Source organism: Panthera leo, chromosome B2 (assembly GCF_018350215.1).
Source record: "Panthera leo isolate Ple1 chromosome B2, P.leo_Ple1_pat1.1, whole genome shotgun sequence".
NCBI lineage: Eukaryota > Metazoa > Chordata > Mammalia > Carnivora > Felidae > Panthera > Panthera leo.
In genome coordinates, this window is record NC_056683.1 from 86,649,304 (window position 1) to 86,670,883 (window position 21,580).

Genomic DNA, 21,580 nt, shown 5'->3' on the forward strand with positions numbered 1-21,580 from the left:
ACAGGCTGCATACCTTCAGTGCAGAGCCTGACGTGGAGCTCAATCTCACAAACCATAAGATCATGACCTGAGCCGAAATCAGGAGTTGGACATTCAACTGACCAAGCAACCCAGGCATCCTTTCTGGTCTTTCTTTTGCATGTAACCTCTAAGATACTTATTTTTTTTCTTTTCTTTCCCCTTTCACACTATTACGGTTTAATAAGTTTTTTTTCCTTTGTAAATACTATGTTTTCAATGTTTACTTAAAAAAGAAATCTAAGCAGGGGCGCCTGGGTGGCTCAGTTGGTTAAGTGTCTGACTTCAGCTCAGGTCATGATCCCGTGGTCCATGAGTTCAAGCCCCCCACTGTCAAGCTCTGTGCTGACAGCTCAGAGCCTCGAGGCTGCTTTCGTTCTGTGTTTCCCTCTTTCTCTGCCCCTCCCCAACTCTTACTCTGTCTCTTTCCTTCTCAAAAATAAAAAAACATTAAAAAAATGAAAAAAAATTCTGAGTGAAGCTCTGGCAACCTGGAAACATTTTAATGAAAGTGAAACTATAAAGGTTAAACCTTTTCAATCTTGTGTACCAAGCAGATTTTATTTGAAAAGAAGCTCACCAGTAAAAGAGGGGATTCCACCAACGAACATTTCCTAAGGGTAAGGCCAATGAATAATTTTGATATGTCAAAGAATTGCTGTGGTTTTGAGAAATGTTTCCTGCATTTCCAAGGTGAGTGCAAGCTTCTGCTAGAGATTGCTGCCATATGCATTTTTGGCATTAAAAAAATTTTAGTGCCATGTAAGTAAAAAAAATTTTACTTAGCATGTAAACTACATTAGCGAAAAATGAATCAAAAGTAAAAATTCACCCACATACCTGTCATCTGAGCAATTCACTATATGATTCACATTTGTATGTATAATAAAGGGAGATGCATTGAGGTTTACTGAGGCCCTGTGATTTGTCAGTCTTTGAACTAGGTGTGCCATGCATTATAAAAGCCTTGTGACAAGGTGGTATTATCTGTATTTTTAGAAAATGGAAAAATTGAGACTTAAAGAAGGTAAGTGACTAGCCCTTAGTAACATGGCAGCCACATGATATGTGAGTGTGGGGTCCATTTTATAAAATATTTATTTTGTGTTCACAGGCTACATTTATTTGGTCTGTTTTTAAGTACAAAGACTTAAATTCCTGTTACTAATCTTTTGGGGGAGATGGCATGTTTTGAGAAGTATCACAGCCAATCTTTACACTGATAAATGGAAAGTACTGTATCTGCATTGTGTTTTTATAGTAGTTATGCTGCAGGGGAAAATCCCTTCTTTCTTTCCCAAGTTCATTTAGCTGAGCCAAGAAGCTGATCAAAAGATACTTAAAATTTAAACACGTTTTCTTAACTATTTTTATAAATATATTTCATGCCTTTAAATGATATCTAGTGACATCAGTAAATTCTCTCTTTACCAAAATAATGTTTTTTACACATTTAGTGGCTGACCACTAAGCCAGAGGCATAAATAGCATTTGCCTCCTCATATAATGAATTTGTATGGAAAACCATTTAAAACTGAGTCTTCAGGGGGCACTGGATAGCTTAGTAGGTTAAGCTTGGCTCACTCAGATCACGATCTCACAGTTTGTGAGTTTGAGCCCCACATCAGGCTCTGCCCTGACAGGGTGGATCTTGCTTTGGATCCCCTCTCCCTGGCTCTCTGCCCCTCCCTCACTTGCACTCTTCCTCTCTCAGAAATGAATAAACCTTGAAGAAAAAAAACTGAGTCTTTAGGTGCTTGGCCTTTTAAGGAATGTAGAGGAAACAGTATTAAATGCCACAAAAATATGTACATTAGTTATCTAAACCTGTTTTTTGGGGAGTTCTTGGAGTGCATTTTCCCCTAGAAGCAGTAGCTAAAATTTAAATGATAAGTTTTCAGATGAGCTCATAATAAATGAATAGGTATGTCTCCATGTGTTTTTAAAGCAACAAAGGTCCCCTCCTTTTTTTCCCCCAAACAAAATTTTATGTAGGAACTCTATTTGAATTTCTTGGGAATCTTTTAACCTAAGTTGAGTTAGCTTAAATAAACAAGGAATTTATTATGAGGATCTAGGTTGTTTCATGTATGCCCACAGCAGGAGTGCATGGAAGATCCAGAATGTCCTGTTTCCACCTCTTGCCTCTTTTTCTCTGTATGCCTGCTTCTTTTCCCTGCATAATTACTTTCTTGGTTTCCAGTCCACATGGCAGAAAACAGAGCTGAGGCTAACTTGAGACAGGTAAGGTGCAAAATTTGAGAAATCACTGGAAAACTCAGTGATTAAGGTAAATAATATATATATTTTAAATTTTGTATAGCATTTTATTCAGTTCCACTGATCCATTCTTTAATCACTTTACCTGATAAATCATCTGTTCAGCTTCAGCTTTTGTTAAGCAGATAAAAATGTTAAAGTCTATAAAATCAGCATGCATCTTACTTTCACTTATTTAAATGAGATTTATACAGATTAGAAGATTATTTAATTGTGGTCTCAGTAAGACCTTTAATACTTTTCAACTTTCAATCAAGTACAATCTATCATACATAGATTGTGCAATATCCCCCTAAAGGTTCATATATTAACTTGTATTTTTTAAGTTTTTATTTAAATTACAGTTAATTAACATATAGTGTAATATTAGTTTCAGGTCTACAATTTAATGATTTAACACTTACATATAACACCTTGTGCTTATCACAAGTGCCCTCCTTAATCCCCATCACCTATTTAATTCATCCCCCTTCCCACCTCCCCTGTGGTAACCATTGATTTGTTCTCTATAGTTAGGAGTCTGTTTCTTGTTTTGCCTCTCTCTCTCTCTCTCTCTTTTTCCTGATGCTGGTTTGTTTTGTTTCTTAAATAATACATATGAATGAAATCATATGGTATTTGTCTTTTTCTGACTGATTTATTTCACTTAGCATAATACTCCCTACCTCCATCCACATGATTGCAAATGGCAAGATTTCATTCTTTTTATGGCTGAGTAATATTCCTTTGTATACATATACCACATCTTCTCAAAATAAATAATATTTTAATATAACATTTCAAGGTGATGATAAGCAAAACATCAAAATTTTAAGTAGAGATAGGATTAGCATAAAAATAGCCACCAACATCATTTCCTGTATTGTTTTCTATTTGTAAGTAAGCAGTCCAATTGATCTGGAGACTGGTGATTCCAATTCTAAATCCCAGGGAAGGGGTCTGGTTGGCTTAGCTTGCTATTAGGTCCAGACTCATAGACCAGTCAGTTAAGGCCTGGTGGTGGGAGGTGCTTGGTTGCCAGCAGAACCTTGTGGGAGGCTGGGCAGGGACAGGTATGCACTCTACAAAAATACCAAGTTCATGCATGTGAGGAGACTGATTGGGGTTGAGTGAGATGGGGAACTTGACACTCAGTCTGTCTCTCTCTACTTAAGATTTCTCCTTAGACACCACTATTGAACTTATCAACCACTGAAGGGGAGAGTGGAACCCACTTGAACAGAGAATTCAATGTCAGCCAACCAATGAGTTAGTGCTAGCCATGTATAAGACCCAGGGGCCAAGTACTTGGCATGGTTGTTCAGGATGATATCTGATGAAGGCAAGTAGATGTGATCCCTCAGACAGGAAACCAGAGGGGTTTTGATGTTAGGGAGAGGTTGATTGCGTGAACTAGTGATTACTCTTATAGGGTGAGCCAAAGAGTTGGAAGTTCCCTTTTGTTCCTTTGGGCACTCTGGCACCTTTCCAATAACCTTCAAACCACAGCCAGAGCAATCTTTTTAAAATGCAAATTTCATCATTCAAGTCTCTCACTTTAAAACCTTCTGTGGACTCCCACTGATTTTAGGACAGAGACCAATATTCCCATTCTCTCTCTCTCTCTCTCTTTTTAAGTAATCTCTGTGGCCAATGTGGGGCTTAAACTCATGACCCCAGGATCAAGAGTTGCATGCTCCCCCTACTGAGCCAGCCAGGAGCCCTGAGACCAGTATTCTTAACACTGCTTGTGTGGTCTGCACTCTGGCCTCTAACAGGCCCTGCTTCTTTCTGCTTTTAGGACCTTTGCACAGGCTATTGACTCTGCCCAGGGCACCTCCCAACCACCCTTCTTCCCACCCCTCCCCAGGTAATAATTATCTTTGAGAGATCAACTTGGATGTTCCATCCTCAGGGAAGTCCCTTCCCTGATTACACAGGATGAGCCAAGTTCTCTGCTGTGTTAATAATCAATTATAAGTAACAATAAAACAACAACAATAATATTAACAGCTAACTGTCATGGGACAGATAGTTTCTGAGACTTGTTTAATCCTCACAACAACACAATGAGGTAGGTGTTACTATTTTTACATGAGGAAACTGCTTAGAGCCCATGGCTTGTATCACAATTAAGGTTAAAGAATGAATTAAACAGGCCCTGGCAGTGGCCAGGATGGGGCTGAAGGGCAGCCTTTTGTTTAAAAGGGAAGGGCTAGGAGTTGGTCTTGAGGCTATGTTTGTGAAGCAGAGCTCGCTGTGGCCTGGGGGCAGTGTGCTTACTTAGGATGTCTTTGAGAAGAGATCAGTGATGATTATTAAGGCTAAAACACTCTCAAGCCGCTTCTTGCTGTCCACCATGTCCACTGTTAGCCCTATGAGAGGAAGAACTCCTACATTAGCTGTTGTATCCTAGGAACTCAGCTCTTGGTCTTACATAAACTAGTTCCTTAGTAAGTATTTTATGAATCATTCAAAAAAATCTCCAAAACTTTGGAGGTGTTTTTGAGCAAGCTGCATTTGAATTGTATCCTAAAGATACAGCATTGATAGTGGGACTTGTTCCTCAGGGATTTAATTTGATCTTGGGCTAAATGGTGGATGCCCAGGACTTGAGGGGACACATGTGTGGACCTTGCTTAGGGAACAGGTGAGCCGAGGGACCAGATCTCAGACCTCAGGAGTGCTGGTCTCTAAAGTGAGGCAAGGTTGAGAGGAGCATTCTGCCCCAAGTAGAAGTAGACAGATCAGAGTCTCATGCTCTTTACACAGGTGGTTACAAAGACTAGTTTGTGGAAGGGGATGTTTTACCTTTATAGTTTGGGGATCATGCATGTGGGAGATGAGGCTGCGATGAGTACATTCTAGAACTCATAGAATAATCTGGTTCTGTGGTGCCAGTGGGCTCAGAAAGCTGCAGATGGTCACTACTGAAAGAGACCCTGAATGTGATTACTCTCAATTCACAGAAAAAGAGCTACCTCACAAGCTTCCTGTACCAAATAGCACTACCCTCAGGGCTTATGTGATTGTATACCTAACGGGGTGTGAACAGCTCTGAGAGCTAGATGCCTGGAGAGCAACTCTAGCCTTTCTTCCTGTAGTTTTGCTCCTGGGACCCTGCCAGGGTGGTCCAGCCATGAATCTATTTCTAGATTCTGAAGAAGGGAAAGGCAGGAGACTGGCCTGGATCTCTTTGGCCTTGTGGGAAGAAGTGAGCACCTTCACTTAGGAAGAAATCCATATCCCTCCCTGCTATAGGAAAAATACAAGGAAGTGGGAGGAGGAAGGTCTGGCTGAGTGAAGTAGACACTTCATTTAAGGGAAACTTAAAATATGAAGTATACCTAATAAAATGTAAAAACAAATGTTACTTATACAAAACCAAGATTATAACCAAGGATACAAATTATATAAAAGTATATATAGTAAAGAGTAAATAACATATAGTAAAAATAGTAAATAATAGATAACAATAAACCTTTTCAAAGGCGATCCTTTGACTCATTTTAATTCACCTTTAAAAAGGTGTCCATTTCACTAAACTTTGTAGAGTATAGCATGTTCTAATTAGATAATTTCTGAGGAGAGCCCATGTAGTGAGTTGGTCTCCAAATAGCAAGGGACTTTAATTTATCTTATGATTTTTAATAGTGTTTGGAATCTGAAAAATATCGAGTTAAATGTGTCCTTCAATTTTGGATTCTTTTAACTTTTAGGATTCTTGTTCTCCATGTGTCTAATTATTGGGAGCATTTACAAGACTGTCAGAAAGATAAGGTCCCCCCCCCTTCTCTGTGATAATAAATGTTCTGTTGCCATTGTAAAGCTGAAGTGTCCATCTCTGTTAGTGTTTGCATCAGCCTGTAAGAGCCTGAAGTTTATAACCTAGATTCTGGAGAGAAACTAGCAGTGATAGGTTGCTAGGAAAATCTCTCAGCTAATTAAACAATCTAATTAGCTAATTCTAATTAGATAATTTCTGAGGAGAGCCCATGTAGTGAGTTGGTCTCCAAATAGCAAGGGACTTTAATTTATCTTATGATTTTTAATAGTGTTTGGAATCTGAAAAATATCGAGTTAAATGTGTCCTTCAATTTTGGATTCTTTTAACTTTTAGGATTCTTGTTCTCCATGTGTCTAATTATTGGGAGCATTTACAAGACTGTCAGAAAGATAAGGTCCCCCCCCCTTCTCTGTGATAATAAATGTTCTGTTGCCATTGTAAAGCTGAAGTGTCCATCTCTGTTAGTGTTTGCATCAGCCTGTAAGAGCCTGAAGTTTATAACCTAGATTCTGGAGAGAAACTAGCAGTGATAGGTTGCTAGGAAAATCTCTCAGCTAATTAAACAACGTGCCTTGAATTATTCTGAGCCTCCGTCCTGCTCAGTAATCCTGGATCAGTTGATCCAGGCTGATTTTTAGGTTTGTCAAAACATAAATTAGAAATAAATGAAAGTCTAGACATCCTATTTTCAATAATTAAAGAAAACCAGAAATAAAAAAATATAATTGTATGAAAATGTTCAAAACAATTTGATGTTCAGGAACAATGGAATACTTAAAGAAATTATGATATATCCAAATACTGTATTTTAGTTAGGTTAGAAATCATAGCTCCCTCTTTTATAGAAATCAGCAGAAATAGGTACAGTTTAATATTTTTACCCTGTTACCACTTTTCAAAATAAAAATGGGACAGATGGGAGCCTGTTTAAGATTATCCAGATTGGAATTAATTTTGCGACTTGAATATATTAGAAAATGGGAGTTAGATCCTCTAATGAGGACCAGGTCCCAGACTATTCAAATAATTTACTTTTCTGTTTGGAGTTATATGAGTGATTGAGAAGAAAGTCTGAGAGGAGGTTCACGATGTGGTGGGGGCAGGGGGGGTGATTATATGAGTATATAGCCAAGGAGCTGTTTTAAGCCTGACAACTTCATTCTATTTTGTATTTCCAGTTGTGCTAATCCTAAATCTGCTGTAAGAATCTGTTTTCCATTTCCTACTAATTTTCACCCTCTCTAGATGTTATTTTTTGAGCAGTTTTCAGAAATCTGCTCCTTGATAGAAAATTATCTTTCTGTAGATACTTAGCCAAGACATACTTGGTTTGAAATTAAGTTTCACTAATATTCATGTTTGGAAGAAAAGTAAAATTGCTATAAAGGACAAGTCAACTAGTATTTGTGGTGTAGACCTTTGTAGCTTTATTTTATTAAATCTTAATTTTTCCCTTTGGCCATCTGATGTTTTAATTTTTACTGTAACCTTTAATTTAGCTATTGTTGGTTCTTAAACACATTTTCCTGCTTAGTCTCTGAAATTCCAGTGAGGGGAAAAAAACAATGTAAAAAACATGCCAGACCATTTCTTATTAAAGAGCATTCAGTCAAAAAGTTGAATCTGGACTATAAAACTCCCCTAGGTGCCTCCATGGGGTTCTAAAGCATTCGCATCATGAAGGCCCAGAGTGTGCTTTTTTTGCCTTTAGCTCACTGTGCTTTTCTTTCTTGTCTTTTTATTCAGCTGGAATGCTTGCAAACTGCTAAGGCTGAGATCCTGAGGAACCCAGCTGGAGAATGCCGTCTGAACGCTGCCTGAGGTTGGGCCCGTAGGATGCTTCCTTGCTTGGTGTAGTGAACCCCGAAATAGTTACCCTGCACATCCCAGGGCTTAGTACAGAGCAAGGCTCAAGACGTATTTGAAGGAATTAAGTAAACCAGTTAGAGTGTGTATGAGTTTAGTGTCATAGCACATGGGTTAACCACTGTGATCTATTTACGGGTCAAACCTAGGTACATCTCATGGTTCTTTGAATGATACTGTTTACTATATTTTTTTATTTGGAATGTTTAAAAAAAAGAATACTTTTATAAAGGTAGATGATTTAAAAAAGAATCAGAAAACTATACTTGTATAAATATCACCATCATCCCCTTTAAAGCAATCATTCTGGGGAGTATGATATGTATTCTCAAAATACTCTCAACATTCTTCTAATAATTCATTTATTTAACAGATATTTATTGAGCCAAGCACTCGATGCAGAGGATCCAGCCATGAATAAAAAAGAGAAGGTTCCTGCCTTCATAAAACATATATTCAATGGAGGAAACTGATATCTAACAAATCACACCCAGTAACAATGCAGATATAATTGTGAAAAGTGCTCTGAAGGAAAAGTATAGGGTTGATAGAATGACAAAGTGTCTTCCTGAAGAAGTGGTCTGTAATTTGAGCACTGATGCGTGGGGTGACATGGGGAAATGCTCTGGGGCAGGAAGGAACTTGGCACATACCCAAACCTGTGGATGCAGTCAAGAAGAAGACACAGGGCATTTTTTTGAATATTCAAAGTGGACGCAAGTCTTTATCATCCTCTGAGGAAACAGTCAAAAGGATCTTCAGAGCAAAAAATGAGAGGTGTGAAACAGAGGAGATTCTTTTTATTAATTAAGAATTGTGTATGTCTATGGAATAATGAGACTGCCTTTCTTCCACAACTCTGTAACTATTAGAGTTGACTGGTTCCAAAAATATGTTCAGACATGGAAGGAGGCATTGTTATAGCCGGTCCAGTGCTGCTTCACTCCCCAGAGCCGGTCCGTTGCTCTAGATCAGCGTTTCTTAGTGGGGGATGGTTTTGCTCTCAGTGTACATTGTGCAATATCTGGCAACATTTTTGGTAGTCACTGGAGTTGGGGATGCTATTGGCATCTGGTCAGTCGATGGTAGGGATGCTGCTGAACATCTCACAATACGCAGGATGGCTCCCCATAGTAGATAACAATCTGGCCCCAAATGTTCGTTTCACTGAGGTTGAGAAATCCTGCTCCAGATGTGGCATCCAGCCTATACAGGCACATAGAGACCATGGTATCTGTCGCCACCACCTCAGCCAAGTGATTTATTTCTAACTACCAGGATCTATGTGCTTTTTTCTCAAAATTGTTTTTTACTTTAAATCTACCATCTCTGCTTTTATTGATCCACTCTGACCTCTCTGCCACCTGTCCTCCCCTGCACCTTCATCTCCGTAATGGTCTTTCCTTCTCAGCTATGATTCACAGCTCTCCCTTCCCCACCTTCCAGACTTCCCTTGTTCCCTGAGGAACTGTTGCACTGTGATTGTCTGCTCTGCTGTATAATCTCCTTACCCTGAAAAGCTCCCTTCCCCTCCTGACTTCACTGAGACCTGTCCTCTCCTGAGGCCCACTTGGAGCCCTGCTAAGAGCCCTCCTCACATCTCATGTATTTGGGGGGATAGGTAGAGAGATTGTTGTCACCTGGGACGTGGTTTTGCTTCTCCATCATTACTCTTCAAGTTGGTTGTCTGAGAAGGCAATGATAACAAAATACAACAGAGACATACTCATTCTGATGCTCTTCAACTCTCTCTCTCTCTCCCTCCTCTCTCCTCTCTCCTCTCCACTATAGTTAGGGTCATTTCCCCTCATTTACTGAGCATTTGGCACCCAGATTACAGTGTTCTTCCTCATCACAAACCTGTTGCAATTTCCCAGTGTCCTCAGTGTCTGCAAGGAGGATCCGTCCAACTTGGTGGCCTCGGATCTTCAATCTGCTTGTCTCCAAAAACCTTGTTCTACTGAGACATCAACTCCCATGGTCACACCTTGGACCTTGCATCCCAGTAGTTGCTCTGTTTGTGATACCACTATATCAGCCACTTTACTCTTACCAGGATCTCCTCTCCGTCTAGCCTTCCCTCACTGTGGTTGTACTTCGACCTCCTTGCAGTGTCTCATCTACTGGCCTTGCTACTTTCTACCAACACAGCATCCACTTCTTTCCCTCATTTCCCTTCTGATCCAGTTTAGATTCTATAACTTTTATCTTTTATTTTTATTTTTTAAATTTTATTTTATTTTTTTAATGTTTATTTATTTTTGAGAGAGAGAGAGACAGCACACAAGCAGGGAAGGGGCAGAGAGAGAGGGAGACACAGAATCTGAAACAGGCTCCAGCCTCTGAGCCCAACGTGAGGCTTGAACCCATGAACTATGAGATCATGATCTGAGACAAAGTTGGATGCTTAACCGACTGAGTCACCCATCTTCTACAACTCTTTAAATCCTTGATTTCTCTTGCTTCCTGTGTTTTTGATGCATTTTCCTGACAAAATTCCAACCCAGATGAACCCAGATATCCATGTTTCCTTGCCTACATTGCCTAGTGGAGATGGTTCCACTAAATCTTTATGTTTAACAAACCAAAAAAATGCTAAGAGTTTGAATATGTGTTCCTGGTATGCCTGTTTCCTCCCTCTTGCTACTCAAAGGGCAGTCCTTTTCCACCACGGAGCCCATCCCTCCTTCTGTATTTTGAATTCTGTCTTTATTAACTTCCTACCAACCTTTTGCTGTTAATTGTGTCTGCACTGTGTTCTGGAGACAGAGCTGTGTTTCTGTTACCCTCTCTATGTAGATGAGTCCCAGATTTACACTTCTAGCCAAGCCTCTCTCTGAGCTGCAGACCTTGTCCTTCCTTGTTCTCAAGGTTTTGCCCCTTGACATACTGTTGTGACCACCATGCTTCCTCCTACCACGGGATCCCAGGACTTGCTCTCCCCTACCTGGAAAACTCTTTTTGCCACAGTAGCTCCTTCTCATCCTTCATCACCCAGCTCCAGCATTATTGCTTCTGGGAGGCCAGATTATTTGCTTAGTGTGTAACTGCCTTGCTAAACTCAATGTTCGACAAGGGCTGCTACCAAGTTTGATTTGTTCACCATTTTATCTCTAGTATCTAGCATGGCACCTGGATAGGATAAATGTTTATTGAGTGAATGAATGAAGGGAGGAATGAAACAAAACTATTCATTTATAATTAAGTCCCTCTCTGTATAATCTTTATTACTTCTTAATCATCCTCTAACATATTGTGTCCTTTGCTTATTATTTTGGCCATTGCTATTAATTGTTAGCATTCATTTTAAAGTATGTAAAAATTATAAAGTGTTCTATAAAAAAGAAAAATTAAGTTCCATTATGGAGTTAATAGTCTGCTTACTAAAATAAATAGGGCTGTTTTAATATTGATGTATTTAATTTGTATAGAAATATTTTGATCGTAGAATTGAAGTGATTAGTGTACTCACCTGATAATTCATCAATAGACTGAATTGAGATAATCATGAATAATTCTAGCACTATCATTTTTTTTTTGATCCAGTCTTCTGTTTTTTGTGTGGTCTGTTTAAGAAATGAAACTCTTCATGCTACTTGACTGCTTTTGATTTGTAAGTATTTGATATCTTATTGGTAGCCTCACTAGAAATCTACTTGCATATATTTTGTGTGTCTAAATACTAGGTAAGCATTGATAGAGAAATTGACTTGAATTTTAAAATTTGAAATGCAAATGTTTAAAAACCAGATAGCTGTTTTGGAATTTACATGTTAAAAACTTAGTAAACTCAGTCAAAATTTACTTTATGAAAATGAGACCCTGTGAGAATTCTGTGATCAAAAATGTTAACTTTGTCAACTGCAAATAGTGATTTGCACTATGGTAGAGCTTCATCTGAGTAGGGTGTACCATGTTATCAACATCATGTTCTGCATTTGATTTTTTAGTTTTTGCTATCAAATCCAGAATGAAAGTTACAGACTTGAAGTCACGAATAGTCCTGTGCTGTGAGACCTCATTTATTTATCTCCGTTACTGAATGCTGACATATGGTCAAATGGTTGCATCCTGTCATCACTAAAACGCAGTCTGCTGCTTCGAGAGTGGGGGCTTCCCATGTTGTACCCACAGAGGCTGTGCCCTGTAGAACTTATGGAGTTCAGGTGGAAAGGAAGTAGGGACATGTCCCCTAGGAACTTGTACACCGTCCAATAGAACCATGTTGCGAACCATATGTATAATTAAAATTTTCAAGTAGTTACTTTTAAAAGAAATAAAAAGAAACAGGTAAAATAAATTTAACTAGTTTATTTTTAATCAGTATACCCCAAATATTTTTATTTCGATATGTAATTAATATAAAAATACTAATGAGATATTTTGCATTCTTTTTTCATACTACGTCTGACATTGAGAGCATTTTACACTCACAACACATCTCAGTTTGGACTACCCACATTTCCAGTGGTTAGTAACCACCTGTAGCTCGTGGCTATTGTATTGGACAGTGTAGTTTTAGGGGATCCCTCAGAGGAAAGACTTTTGGGGTTGCCCTGGGGAAGCCAGGTCACCTTCTGCCCTTACCTGTAAGTTTTAAGGTGGCAACATTGCTTCCACAGTCGACCTTTCCCAATTTTAGGATGACACTCAAATCTGTATACCCTTGGCAAATGTGCCTCATGTTTTATGTGTTTTTTTTTTTCCAGTAATTTAGGAAGTTTTGGGAATATTCTATTCCTTCCTTCTTCATTGTTTCCCACATAACAGAGGGACATTGTTGGGAAGCTTAGTGTGCCAATTTGATATAAATTATAGATGTCAGTGCAGCCATTTGCAAGCATGTATCTGCTCCCCATCTTAATTCAGACATGGTACTTAATGGTCTCTGGTTCACCCCCTTCCTTGTTTATGATTATTGACTTCATCAGATGGGCTTGCCTCTTTCCAGCTGTGTTCTGTGGCCACACAGGCCTTAACATTTAGAGGGTTGAAGTCTCTTGCAGGTTTATATCTGAGAGTTGAGTGGGAAGTTACTTTCAGAATACAATAAAGACTTGTTGATTAATAGGCCTTTATTTCTTGCCAAATGTTGGAGTATTTGTTTCTGCTTTTAAAGATTCCTAACATATTGGTTCCAAAATATTTGGAATCTTGTGCCAAGTGTTGCCTTAAATATTTAGCATGTTGTTTTCTTTAAGCTTGAATATTTCAAGCCCAGCTGAATGATCCTGTGAAATTATGCAGCATCACCATTGTTTCAGAGCTGAGCCCTTTATCTTTTGCCAAATTTCAGTTTACAGCTGCTCTTTCCCTGGCAAGATGTATTCACTGTCAATAGATATCTGAAATGCAAATACTGATTCAGTCTTGATAATAAGGACATAAATTGTGGCACTATATTTGGGAAATGAATAAGGAAACACTTGAAGGCAATTATTTTAACATATTCTACTGTTCTACAAATGAAATTTTAAAATATATTTATTTAGCATTTAAAGTGATTTTAAAAGGGAGAAATGAGTGTATCTAATAAGTTGTCTATGAGTATTTCAAATAAGTAATAATTGGAATCTGTTTTTCTATCTCCAAACTTATCTTAGTTGCAGTGCAAAGATAAATATTTTTGAAGCCTGATTTTAGATATTTCTTACAACTATTTCCTGTTATTATCTTCATGTGTATTCTTTTTAAAAGGCAGCTTTGATTTTGAGATAACTATGCATAATATAAATACAAAGTTAGTATAGACTTTGTGACCTTTTACCCCTGCGACAGAGATTTTTTTAGATCTTTTTCACAGCTTGCCATTTTGTTTTGTTTTGTCTTTATCTTGTTTTTTAAGCAGGAGGCTGAATTACAGTATTGTGTTCTTGGCGATAGGTGCTCAAAATGCATGATCTTGGACCTTTGGTTTTGTCATCTGTAGAATAGAGATAATAATGCCTGCCTCATAGGGTTGTGATGATGATTAAGTGAATTAATAATTATAAATCACTAAGAATAATTCATGGAACATAGGAAGACTGTAAAATATATAAAAATGTCATCCTTTTAGGAAAGATTTTTCAAAAATTATCCTAAAGCTTTACTTTAGCTGATGTAATATTTCTTTTACTATTTCCTCATTTCTTTAATTGAGTAATGCTAATTCATCTCCATTCTAGGCTTTGCATAGAAATTTGTGTTAAAAGTTACTTATGCTTCTGAATGTGGTTTTCAGTTACTGATTTTAAATGTCTGTGGATAGCTAGAGCTGCTAGATGAATATTCGATGACAGTAACCATTTCAAAACTCACTGCTGCATTCCAACTGAAAATAATCTTCCCACCTTCCCACAAGAACTTCCTATATCATCACCTCCTGTCAAGTTTTTTTTTTCTTTCAGTAGTTCTGACATTTCTGAGGCTCCCCAGTCAGAAATGTCCAATAAAACTTATAGGCTGTTCTCTGCATTTCATAGGAAGCATTTGTTTCACCTTAAAGTGGAACAGTCTGTGTCGAACTGCGGTTTACAAGCCAACTGGCACCACAGTCTGGACAGAGCTTTGTTAAATAAACTAAGCATGCAGACTAGGCCAGTGGCGACTCCCCAGCTTCTCTGAGCGGTTCTTTCACATTCAGAGGGGAGAATTGGATGCAGCATTTGTCAGGATAGGAGAGACGATCCTCAGTCATCCCCATGGTATCTTCACTCAGCTTCAAGAGGAGTCCGAAGGCCAGAAACAGGGCTTGATGGCCCTTGTTCTCATTCTGGGAGTAACTTGTGACTGGTGCCGCTCACCAATCCTGGTCTGATGTCAGTTCTGAGATTTTAGAGCACTGTGGAGACTGTATTCATAGATGTAGGCTGGAATTGTTCAGAGCTATCTACACAGTCAATGTATGGCCTTACTTCTACATTATTTTGGGAAGGTCTGGGGTTTCACTTAGGAGTTTTTTTTTTGTTGTTGTTTATTTTTGAGAGAGAGAGAGAAAGAGAGAGGGCACAAGCATGAGAAGAGCAGATAAAGAGGGAGACAAAGAATCTGAAGCAGGCTTCAGGCTCTGAGGTGTCAGCACAGGGCCTGACGTGGGGCTCAAACTCACAAACCATGAGATCATGACTTGAGCCGAAGTCAGAGGCTCAACCAACTGAGCCACCCAGGCACCCCACACCTAGGAGTCCTAAAGGACATAGGATGAATATTTTAAAATGGGGTAAGGAGTGAAGGGCTAAGTTTCACAATGAGTAAATATAACAGTTTCAAAAAATAGAACAGCAAATAAAACTGTATGGTTATTTCTAAGTCTAGTACAGTGACCACATACAGAGTTTGAAGGCTGATAATACAGATATATTTTACTTTCAGCCTTAGATGTTTTTCATTTACGATGACATTTTTTTTGATGTTCCCCCATGATACATGATTTCCCAAGTTTAATAATCATCTGCTATTGTTTATTCATTGCTTTTTTACATGAGATAGTCAGTGGCAGCCCCTTTTTCTCTAATCAACATTTAGTCAGTTTTTTTTTATTTATTATTGTAGTATTGTGACCTCTGGGGAGACTTAGTAACTTCCCGTATCTCTGGTGAGTCTTTTAGGTCCCGTGGATTCTGTGCTAGATCAGTGCATGGTGGTGATCATGTTCTGAGCTTGCACCACCCCCACATAGTGGTACAGAACTAGAGAAGGAATCAGAGACTCAGGAAGGGGGTCATAGAGGGGAGAGAGTCCCATATATACACACATACAGATACACATCCAGAGAAAGCTTTGCACTCAGAGATGTACATGTATTGAGGGGACAGAGGCCAGAATCAGAGGCTCACTGGTCCACAGACATGGACCATACACAGACAGATGGACACACACAAAAATACAAATCCAGAAAGAGAAGCACTGGTAGGAAAGAGAAAGATACCCTGAGGGGGTGAGGAAAAGAGAAAATTAGAGAAAAGGAGAGCCCGGGAATAGTAGAGAGGAGGGAAACGGAATCACAAAGGTCACATTCTTGTAGTGTGCTGCGATCTGCGCTCCCTACACAGGTGCTGAAGGAGTGAGGGGGCACCAGGGACAGCAGGGGCTGGTGGGAGGAAGCATGTTGACATGATTGCTCTCTTTTGTAGTATTCAAGAAATGCTGACAGGCCAGAGGCTCTGCCACTCGGAATCTCACAATGATAGCGTCTTGGCAGCGCTGAATCAACAGAGAAGTGACGGCATCCTCTGTGACGTCACCCTGATTGCTGAGGAACAGAAATTCCATGCTCACAAGGCAGTCCTAGCAGCATGCAGTGACTATTTCCGGGTAAGTTGGGGTAGTTTGTTAAACGGAGGATGACAAAGTTTCCTGAAGTGTCCTGCATCCATCAGTCGGATGACGGTCACCAGAGTTGTGAATGTTGGGGACCTTTCCTGAGCAGAATAAGATTGGGGTTGCAGTGGGATCCTCCCTGGCTTGGTCATCTGGATGTTCCTCTAGCGGAGAGCAGATCTCTCTTTTGCTTCTGAACTGAGGGGTATTTGATACTTTACCACCATAAGGCAGTGTGGCATTACAGTGCACCATAATGCAGTGTGAACTGGGGGATAGGATGTATCTAGATCCAGGATCAGAAGGACAGTCTGTAAAACAGTTTGTTAAAATTTAAAGTGCTCGTAAATCTATGTAGCGTTTCTGTTGTTTTTTTTTTTTTTTTCTATGCATGTTCTTGTCTTCATGCTTTCCAACTGTTGGCTCCAGAGACAGAGATACAATTGGCCTAATGGACGTTTATGGTTGTTAAGTGTGTGTTGCTGAAGGCATGTGGTCTTGTTTAGTAGAACTTTAGGGTGCAATTTTCAGTTGCTTATGAGATACAGTGGTATGTTTGTTGCTTTATTTTATTTTATTTTATTTTATTTTATTTTATTTTATTTTATTTTATTTATTTCCAGTATAATTAACATACAGTGTAATACTAGTTTCAGGTGTATAATATAGTGATTCGGCACTTCCATACATTACCCAGTGCTCATCACAAGTATGCTCCTTAATCCCTATCACCTGTTTAACTCCTCCCCCGCCCGCCACCCACCTCCCCTCTGGTAACCATCAGTTTGCACTCCGTAGTTAAGAGTCTGTTTCTTAGTTTGTGTGTGTGTCTCTCTCTCTGCAACCCCCCCAACCATGATTGATTGTTTTGTTTCTTATATTCCCCATATGAGTTAAATCATATAGTATTGTCTTTCCCTGACTGACTTATTTTACTTAGCATTGTACTTTCTTGCTGTATCCATGTCAATTTATGTTTATTGCTTTTTTGAAGATTAAAATATGCAGTATGGTTATAGCTAACTAAATGCCATTTATTTAGTACTTCCTATGATTTAAATGGTAGAAAAAGGACTTTGTATGCATATCTCATATAAATGAGAATAGAAATTAATTGTGAATTTTTTTGGTTTCTCTTGCCAAGGTCTCAAAGTGTTATAGAAACCAACTTAGGCCCATGGGCAATTTGTTGGTTTTATTTTATTTATTTATTTTTTTGTTGTTGTTGGTTTTATTTGTATAATTCCAGTCATAATCTTGGTTTTATTTTTTTTTGTTTTTATTTTATTTTATTTTCATAATCTTGGTTTTAATGTTTAAGAGAATATCAACTGCACTCAGTTGCCAACTAGCAAGTAAAAAAATTTTCAAAAATGCCAAATCATAAAAGAAAGTCTTTTTTAAAAAGTGTTTTAAATATGATGAAACCCAGTAATATAGAGGATCTAGAGGGAAATACTTGAAATGTCTATAAATTAAAAGAAGGAATAATTCTCAACTGTAGAAATGAAGCAGAATATCTGAAAAGTGACCTTTTAGTTCCATTTTATACACTGACGCATCAGGCATTAATCTTCCAGAAAGGCTATATTATTCAGGGAGCTTTTCAAACAACATATTTTGGGTTGTTCTATATAATACATAGACGTGGGGCCCCTGGGTGGCTCAGTCAGTTAAGCATCTGACTTCGGCTCAGGTCACAGTCTCAGGATTTGTGAGCTTGATCACCACATTGGGTGGGCTCAATCCCCACTTCAAGATTCTCTCTTGATTCCTCTCTCTCTCCCACTCTCTCTGCCCCTCATGGGACTCTCTCTCTTTTTCTCTCTGCCCCTTGCTCACTCACGCTCTCTCTCAAAAAATAAAAAATAAAAAAAAGCGGGGGTGGGGCTCCTGGATGGCTCAGTCAGTTAAGCGTCCAACTCTTGGTTTCAGCTCAGGTCGTAACCTTGTGGTTCGTGAGTCCACATAGGGCTCCATGCTGATAGCGTGGAGACTGCTTGGGATTCTTTGTCTCTCTCGTTCTGCCCCTCCCCTGCTCACACTTTCTCTGTCTTTCTCAAAATAAATAAATAAACTTAAAAAATATATATATAGCATGTGCACATTATATAATAATATAATGTAGTAAGTTTTGTCTTCCTTTAGACCATAATTTAGCCCCTCCTATTACTTAGCTTCTCTTCTCTTAGGTCTCTGCTGGTTGGCTTTTTAATTTAATTTTGGGAGACGGTTTGATTGCATGTGTGTGTGTGTGTGTGTGTGTGTGTGTGTAAGAGAGAAAGCGTGTGAGCAAGTGCATGCTACTTATTGGCTTTCAACAGTGTTTGCTGCTACTCCCAGTCTTTCATCTCTTACCACAACGCCCCTGATACTCTGGTAGGTTACACGGAGAGTGCCTCCTTTATAATACCTGTGTTACAAAGCTCGTGAAGAAAGTTTCATTATTCCCGTGGTGCAGATAAGAAAACCAAAGTGCGGTATGTTTAAATAACCCACCCGAGGATTGCCAGATATTAGGTAGAAGAGCTGATTTTCACGCACTGGAGCATGTTTCCTTGAGTACAAGAAGTTGTGCTTTTTTCCTTCATTCATGTGACCTGCTAGAATCATACACTGTTCCTTCAAGCTCACAACCTGCTTGTGAGATGAAAGTTAAGTGACTTTTGTAGTCAGCGTTCAGATGGAAAAACCAAAACAAAGCTGGAACAGTTGGCACTTTTAACTCTTTTCTAGGCACAGTGTTTAGTGCTGGAGTTACAATGTTTAACCAGAGGTAGACCGAGCTCCATGGAATTTGTAATATAGATAAAATACTAGAGGTAGTTTTTGCGTTGTACTCTGCCTCTTTTGTTAGCTTTTGTGACCCCCCAAACCTAGAAGCTGAATAGTTCCTCTGGTCTGTCAGCTCTAATAATCAATGGTGGATTCATTCTCACATCAGCAGTTAACTGGACTGTTGACTAGAGGCTGGATGACCTAAATTGGCCTTGTTGGTAGGTCTGGTGATTATGAGGCTCTTGGCTGGGGTTTTAGGGGACAATGGGCATGTATTTCACACAAATAGGCTAGCCTGGGCTTTTTCACATGACAACTAAGTTCTAAAAATGGCACGAGGGTAAGTCTCAATGTATAGGTACTTTTCAGTCTTTCTCTTTGTGTCATGTTTTCTGATGTCCCATTGGCCAAGGAAGTCCCATGGCCAAGCCCAGAATCAATGTAAGAGAGTATATACCAAAGGGCATAGATGCAGGAAGGGAATGAATTTATTGCCATTTTTGCAACTGTCTGCTATCAAGAACTGTCAAGACCGAGATTTTACCATACTTGTAAGCCAGTAAGATAGCCTATGACTAGATGCTGGTAGAAGGCACAAGACTCCAAAGTTAGAGATGAAGGACAGTTTAACACTCCTAGCAACCACAGTCTGTGAGTCTTAGCGTATTTGCACATATTCCCTGAGCCTCAGTTCTCGCAGGTGACATGAAGAGGGCCAGCTTCCGTTACCACGCACAAAATGAGCTACATTTATCAGAGAGGATTGTTGAGTTCAGGCAACCCAAATCTTTTATAATGGGTAGGAAACATGTCTGGTTTTTGTTCTGGAGGGACAAATTATTATTCTAGACAGGAAGCATGCCTATCCTTTGCTCTGTGAAGAGACACTGTGTCTTCCAGGATTGCAAGCAAAACTGCCCTTTATTCCAAAGAGAGACACCAGTGTGTCATCCCAAAGCTGTTTGCTATAGAAACATCCTTGGAAAGAAAGTTCAGAACAAAGGACAGTCTGTGCCTCACTCACAATACATGCATAAATACAAGAGAATCATGCAGAATTGTCTTCCAACAACCACATGCCCTAAACTAGAATTATGTTTCTGTTCCCTGTGTCTTATGCTGTACCACAGTGAAACACCTGGAAACAGTCTTCCTGCTATAAAAATTTCTGTGTCTCTCACTTTTATAATGTTGCCTCAGGCTTAGTACACAATAAATATTTATTAAGTGAATGAGGAAATGTCTTCTAATTATCACAGAATTCCATGTATATTTCAATTCTTAATATCCTGAAGACAAAAGATATGCAAATTATCGGTGGATTTTTCTTTCTAGTGTCATCTGTTCAAGTTAATTAAGTACTTTGATATAAATTAGACTGTGGTACTTTGCACTTCGACATCTGGAAGATTATTTGACTCTAAAGTAATTGTTTTGATTCAGGAATGGCAGTACCGTAAGAGTGCGAAGGCCCAAGTTTTGATGTAAACTGCTCCTTTACGTTGATCTGAGAGTTGGTATCAGCTCTTGTCGCTTAAAACGTAAATAATGAGCAGTTGAGCACAAAGTACTATAGCTTCCTGTGATTATCAACATTAAAAAAAAAGTGAAAACATTCTTCAGTCAAGTAGTAAAATTATTTCAAAAAATAAAAATTAGGTTTAATAACAGCAGTGTAGGTACAACATGGCAGTAGTCAAATGCTATAACTGAGTCAGACTAGGGACGTCTTTTCTGAGTGTAAATCGGTGGTGGAAGGAAGAAAGGGAAGAGCTTAGGAGTCAGGGCTGAGTTTGAATACAGCGGCAGGGACTGTGTCTCTCTGTCCACCGTTGGTTCCCAGAGTGCTCAGAAAATAGGTGCTATTCTAATTAATATTTGTTGGGATGTTCATCCTCTTTGCTGTCTATTCTCTGAGCATAGGTGAGTCATCTTACTCCTGTGAACCTGTGTTTTTTCATCTGTAAATTGGCAATCATAAAGCACAACTCTCAGAATGGCTTAATATAGAGATTTAAATAAGATAAGGTAAAGAATGTACTAAGCACTGTATCTGAAACACAGTAGATGTTCTGTGAGCATTAGCTGTTCAACCCAGTCATGTCCTGCCTAGCTACTTGCGGGAAGAGATAAGAGTTCATCATTGGGCTCACCTAGTTGCAGGCTCACTCACCTTTTAAGGGGTCAGAATGACTTTTTGGTTCTATCCTTTCACATCTTTTAATTTTCTGAATCTGACCCCTCCTTGCTGCTTGCTTAGAACATTCTAGTTCTATCCAACTTTTCTCCTCTACCAGCTGTCCCTTCATAAACCATTGTGCAGATGACTGCGTGGTTAGCTCTCGCTCCCCTGCTCAGGTCCTCCAGAGCTCCTCACTTGCACATTTGCCAGACTCCTGGAGTGTGCCTTCATGCTGTGCTGTTATCTTCCATCTTCGTCTTTGTCCTCCCATCTGTCCATCTGACGTTGCAAACATACTCCATTAACCTTTCCACTTTCCAGCCTTGCCAGTGACCAATCTTTCCACCCCAACCTCCTACTCACCTCTTACTTTACCCTGTCTTCCAAGG

General features: G+C 39.1%; 1 protein-coding gene across 16 annotated transcripts in view; it reads left to right on the forward strand.

The window, feature by feature from the left end:
• The window catches only part of KLHL32 (kelch like family member 32), a 244,189-nt gene that overhangs the window by 43,430 nt on the left and 179,179 nt on the right, over positions 1 to 21,580 (forward strand). For 10 of the 16 annotated variants that reach the window (XM_042939409.1, XM_042939413.1, XM_042939416.1 and 7 more), the window contains exons 2-4: positions 576 to 638; positions 7,811 to 7,886; positions 16,045 to 16,225. The exons of 1 other annotated variant lie outside the window; for it this stretch is intronic. In XM_042939409.1, the coding sequence (XP_042795343.1) occupies positions 7,864 to 7,886; positions 16,045 to 16,225 (204 nt within the window). In that variant the 5' untranslated portion in view covers positions 576 to 638; positions 7,811 to 7,863. Of the gene's footprint in view, positions 1 to 575; positions 639 to 4,078; positions 4,148 to 7,810; positions 7,887 to 11,476; positions 11,544 to 16,044; positions 16,226 to 21,580 lie in introns of all 16 variants that reach the window. 5 more of the 16 variants (XM_042939405.1, XM_042939403.1, XM_042939406.1 and 2 more) reach the window with 3 other exon arrangements.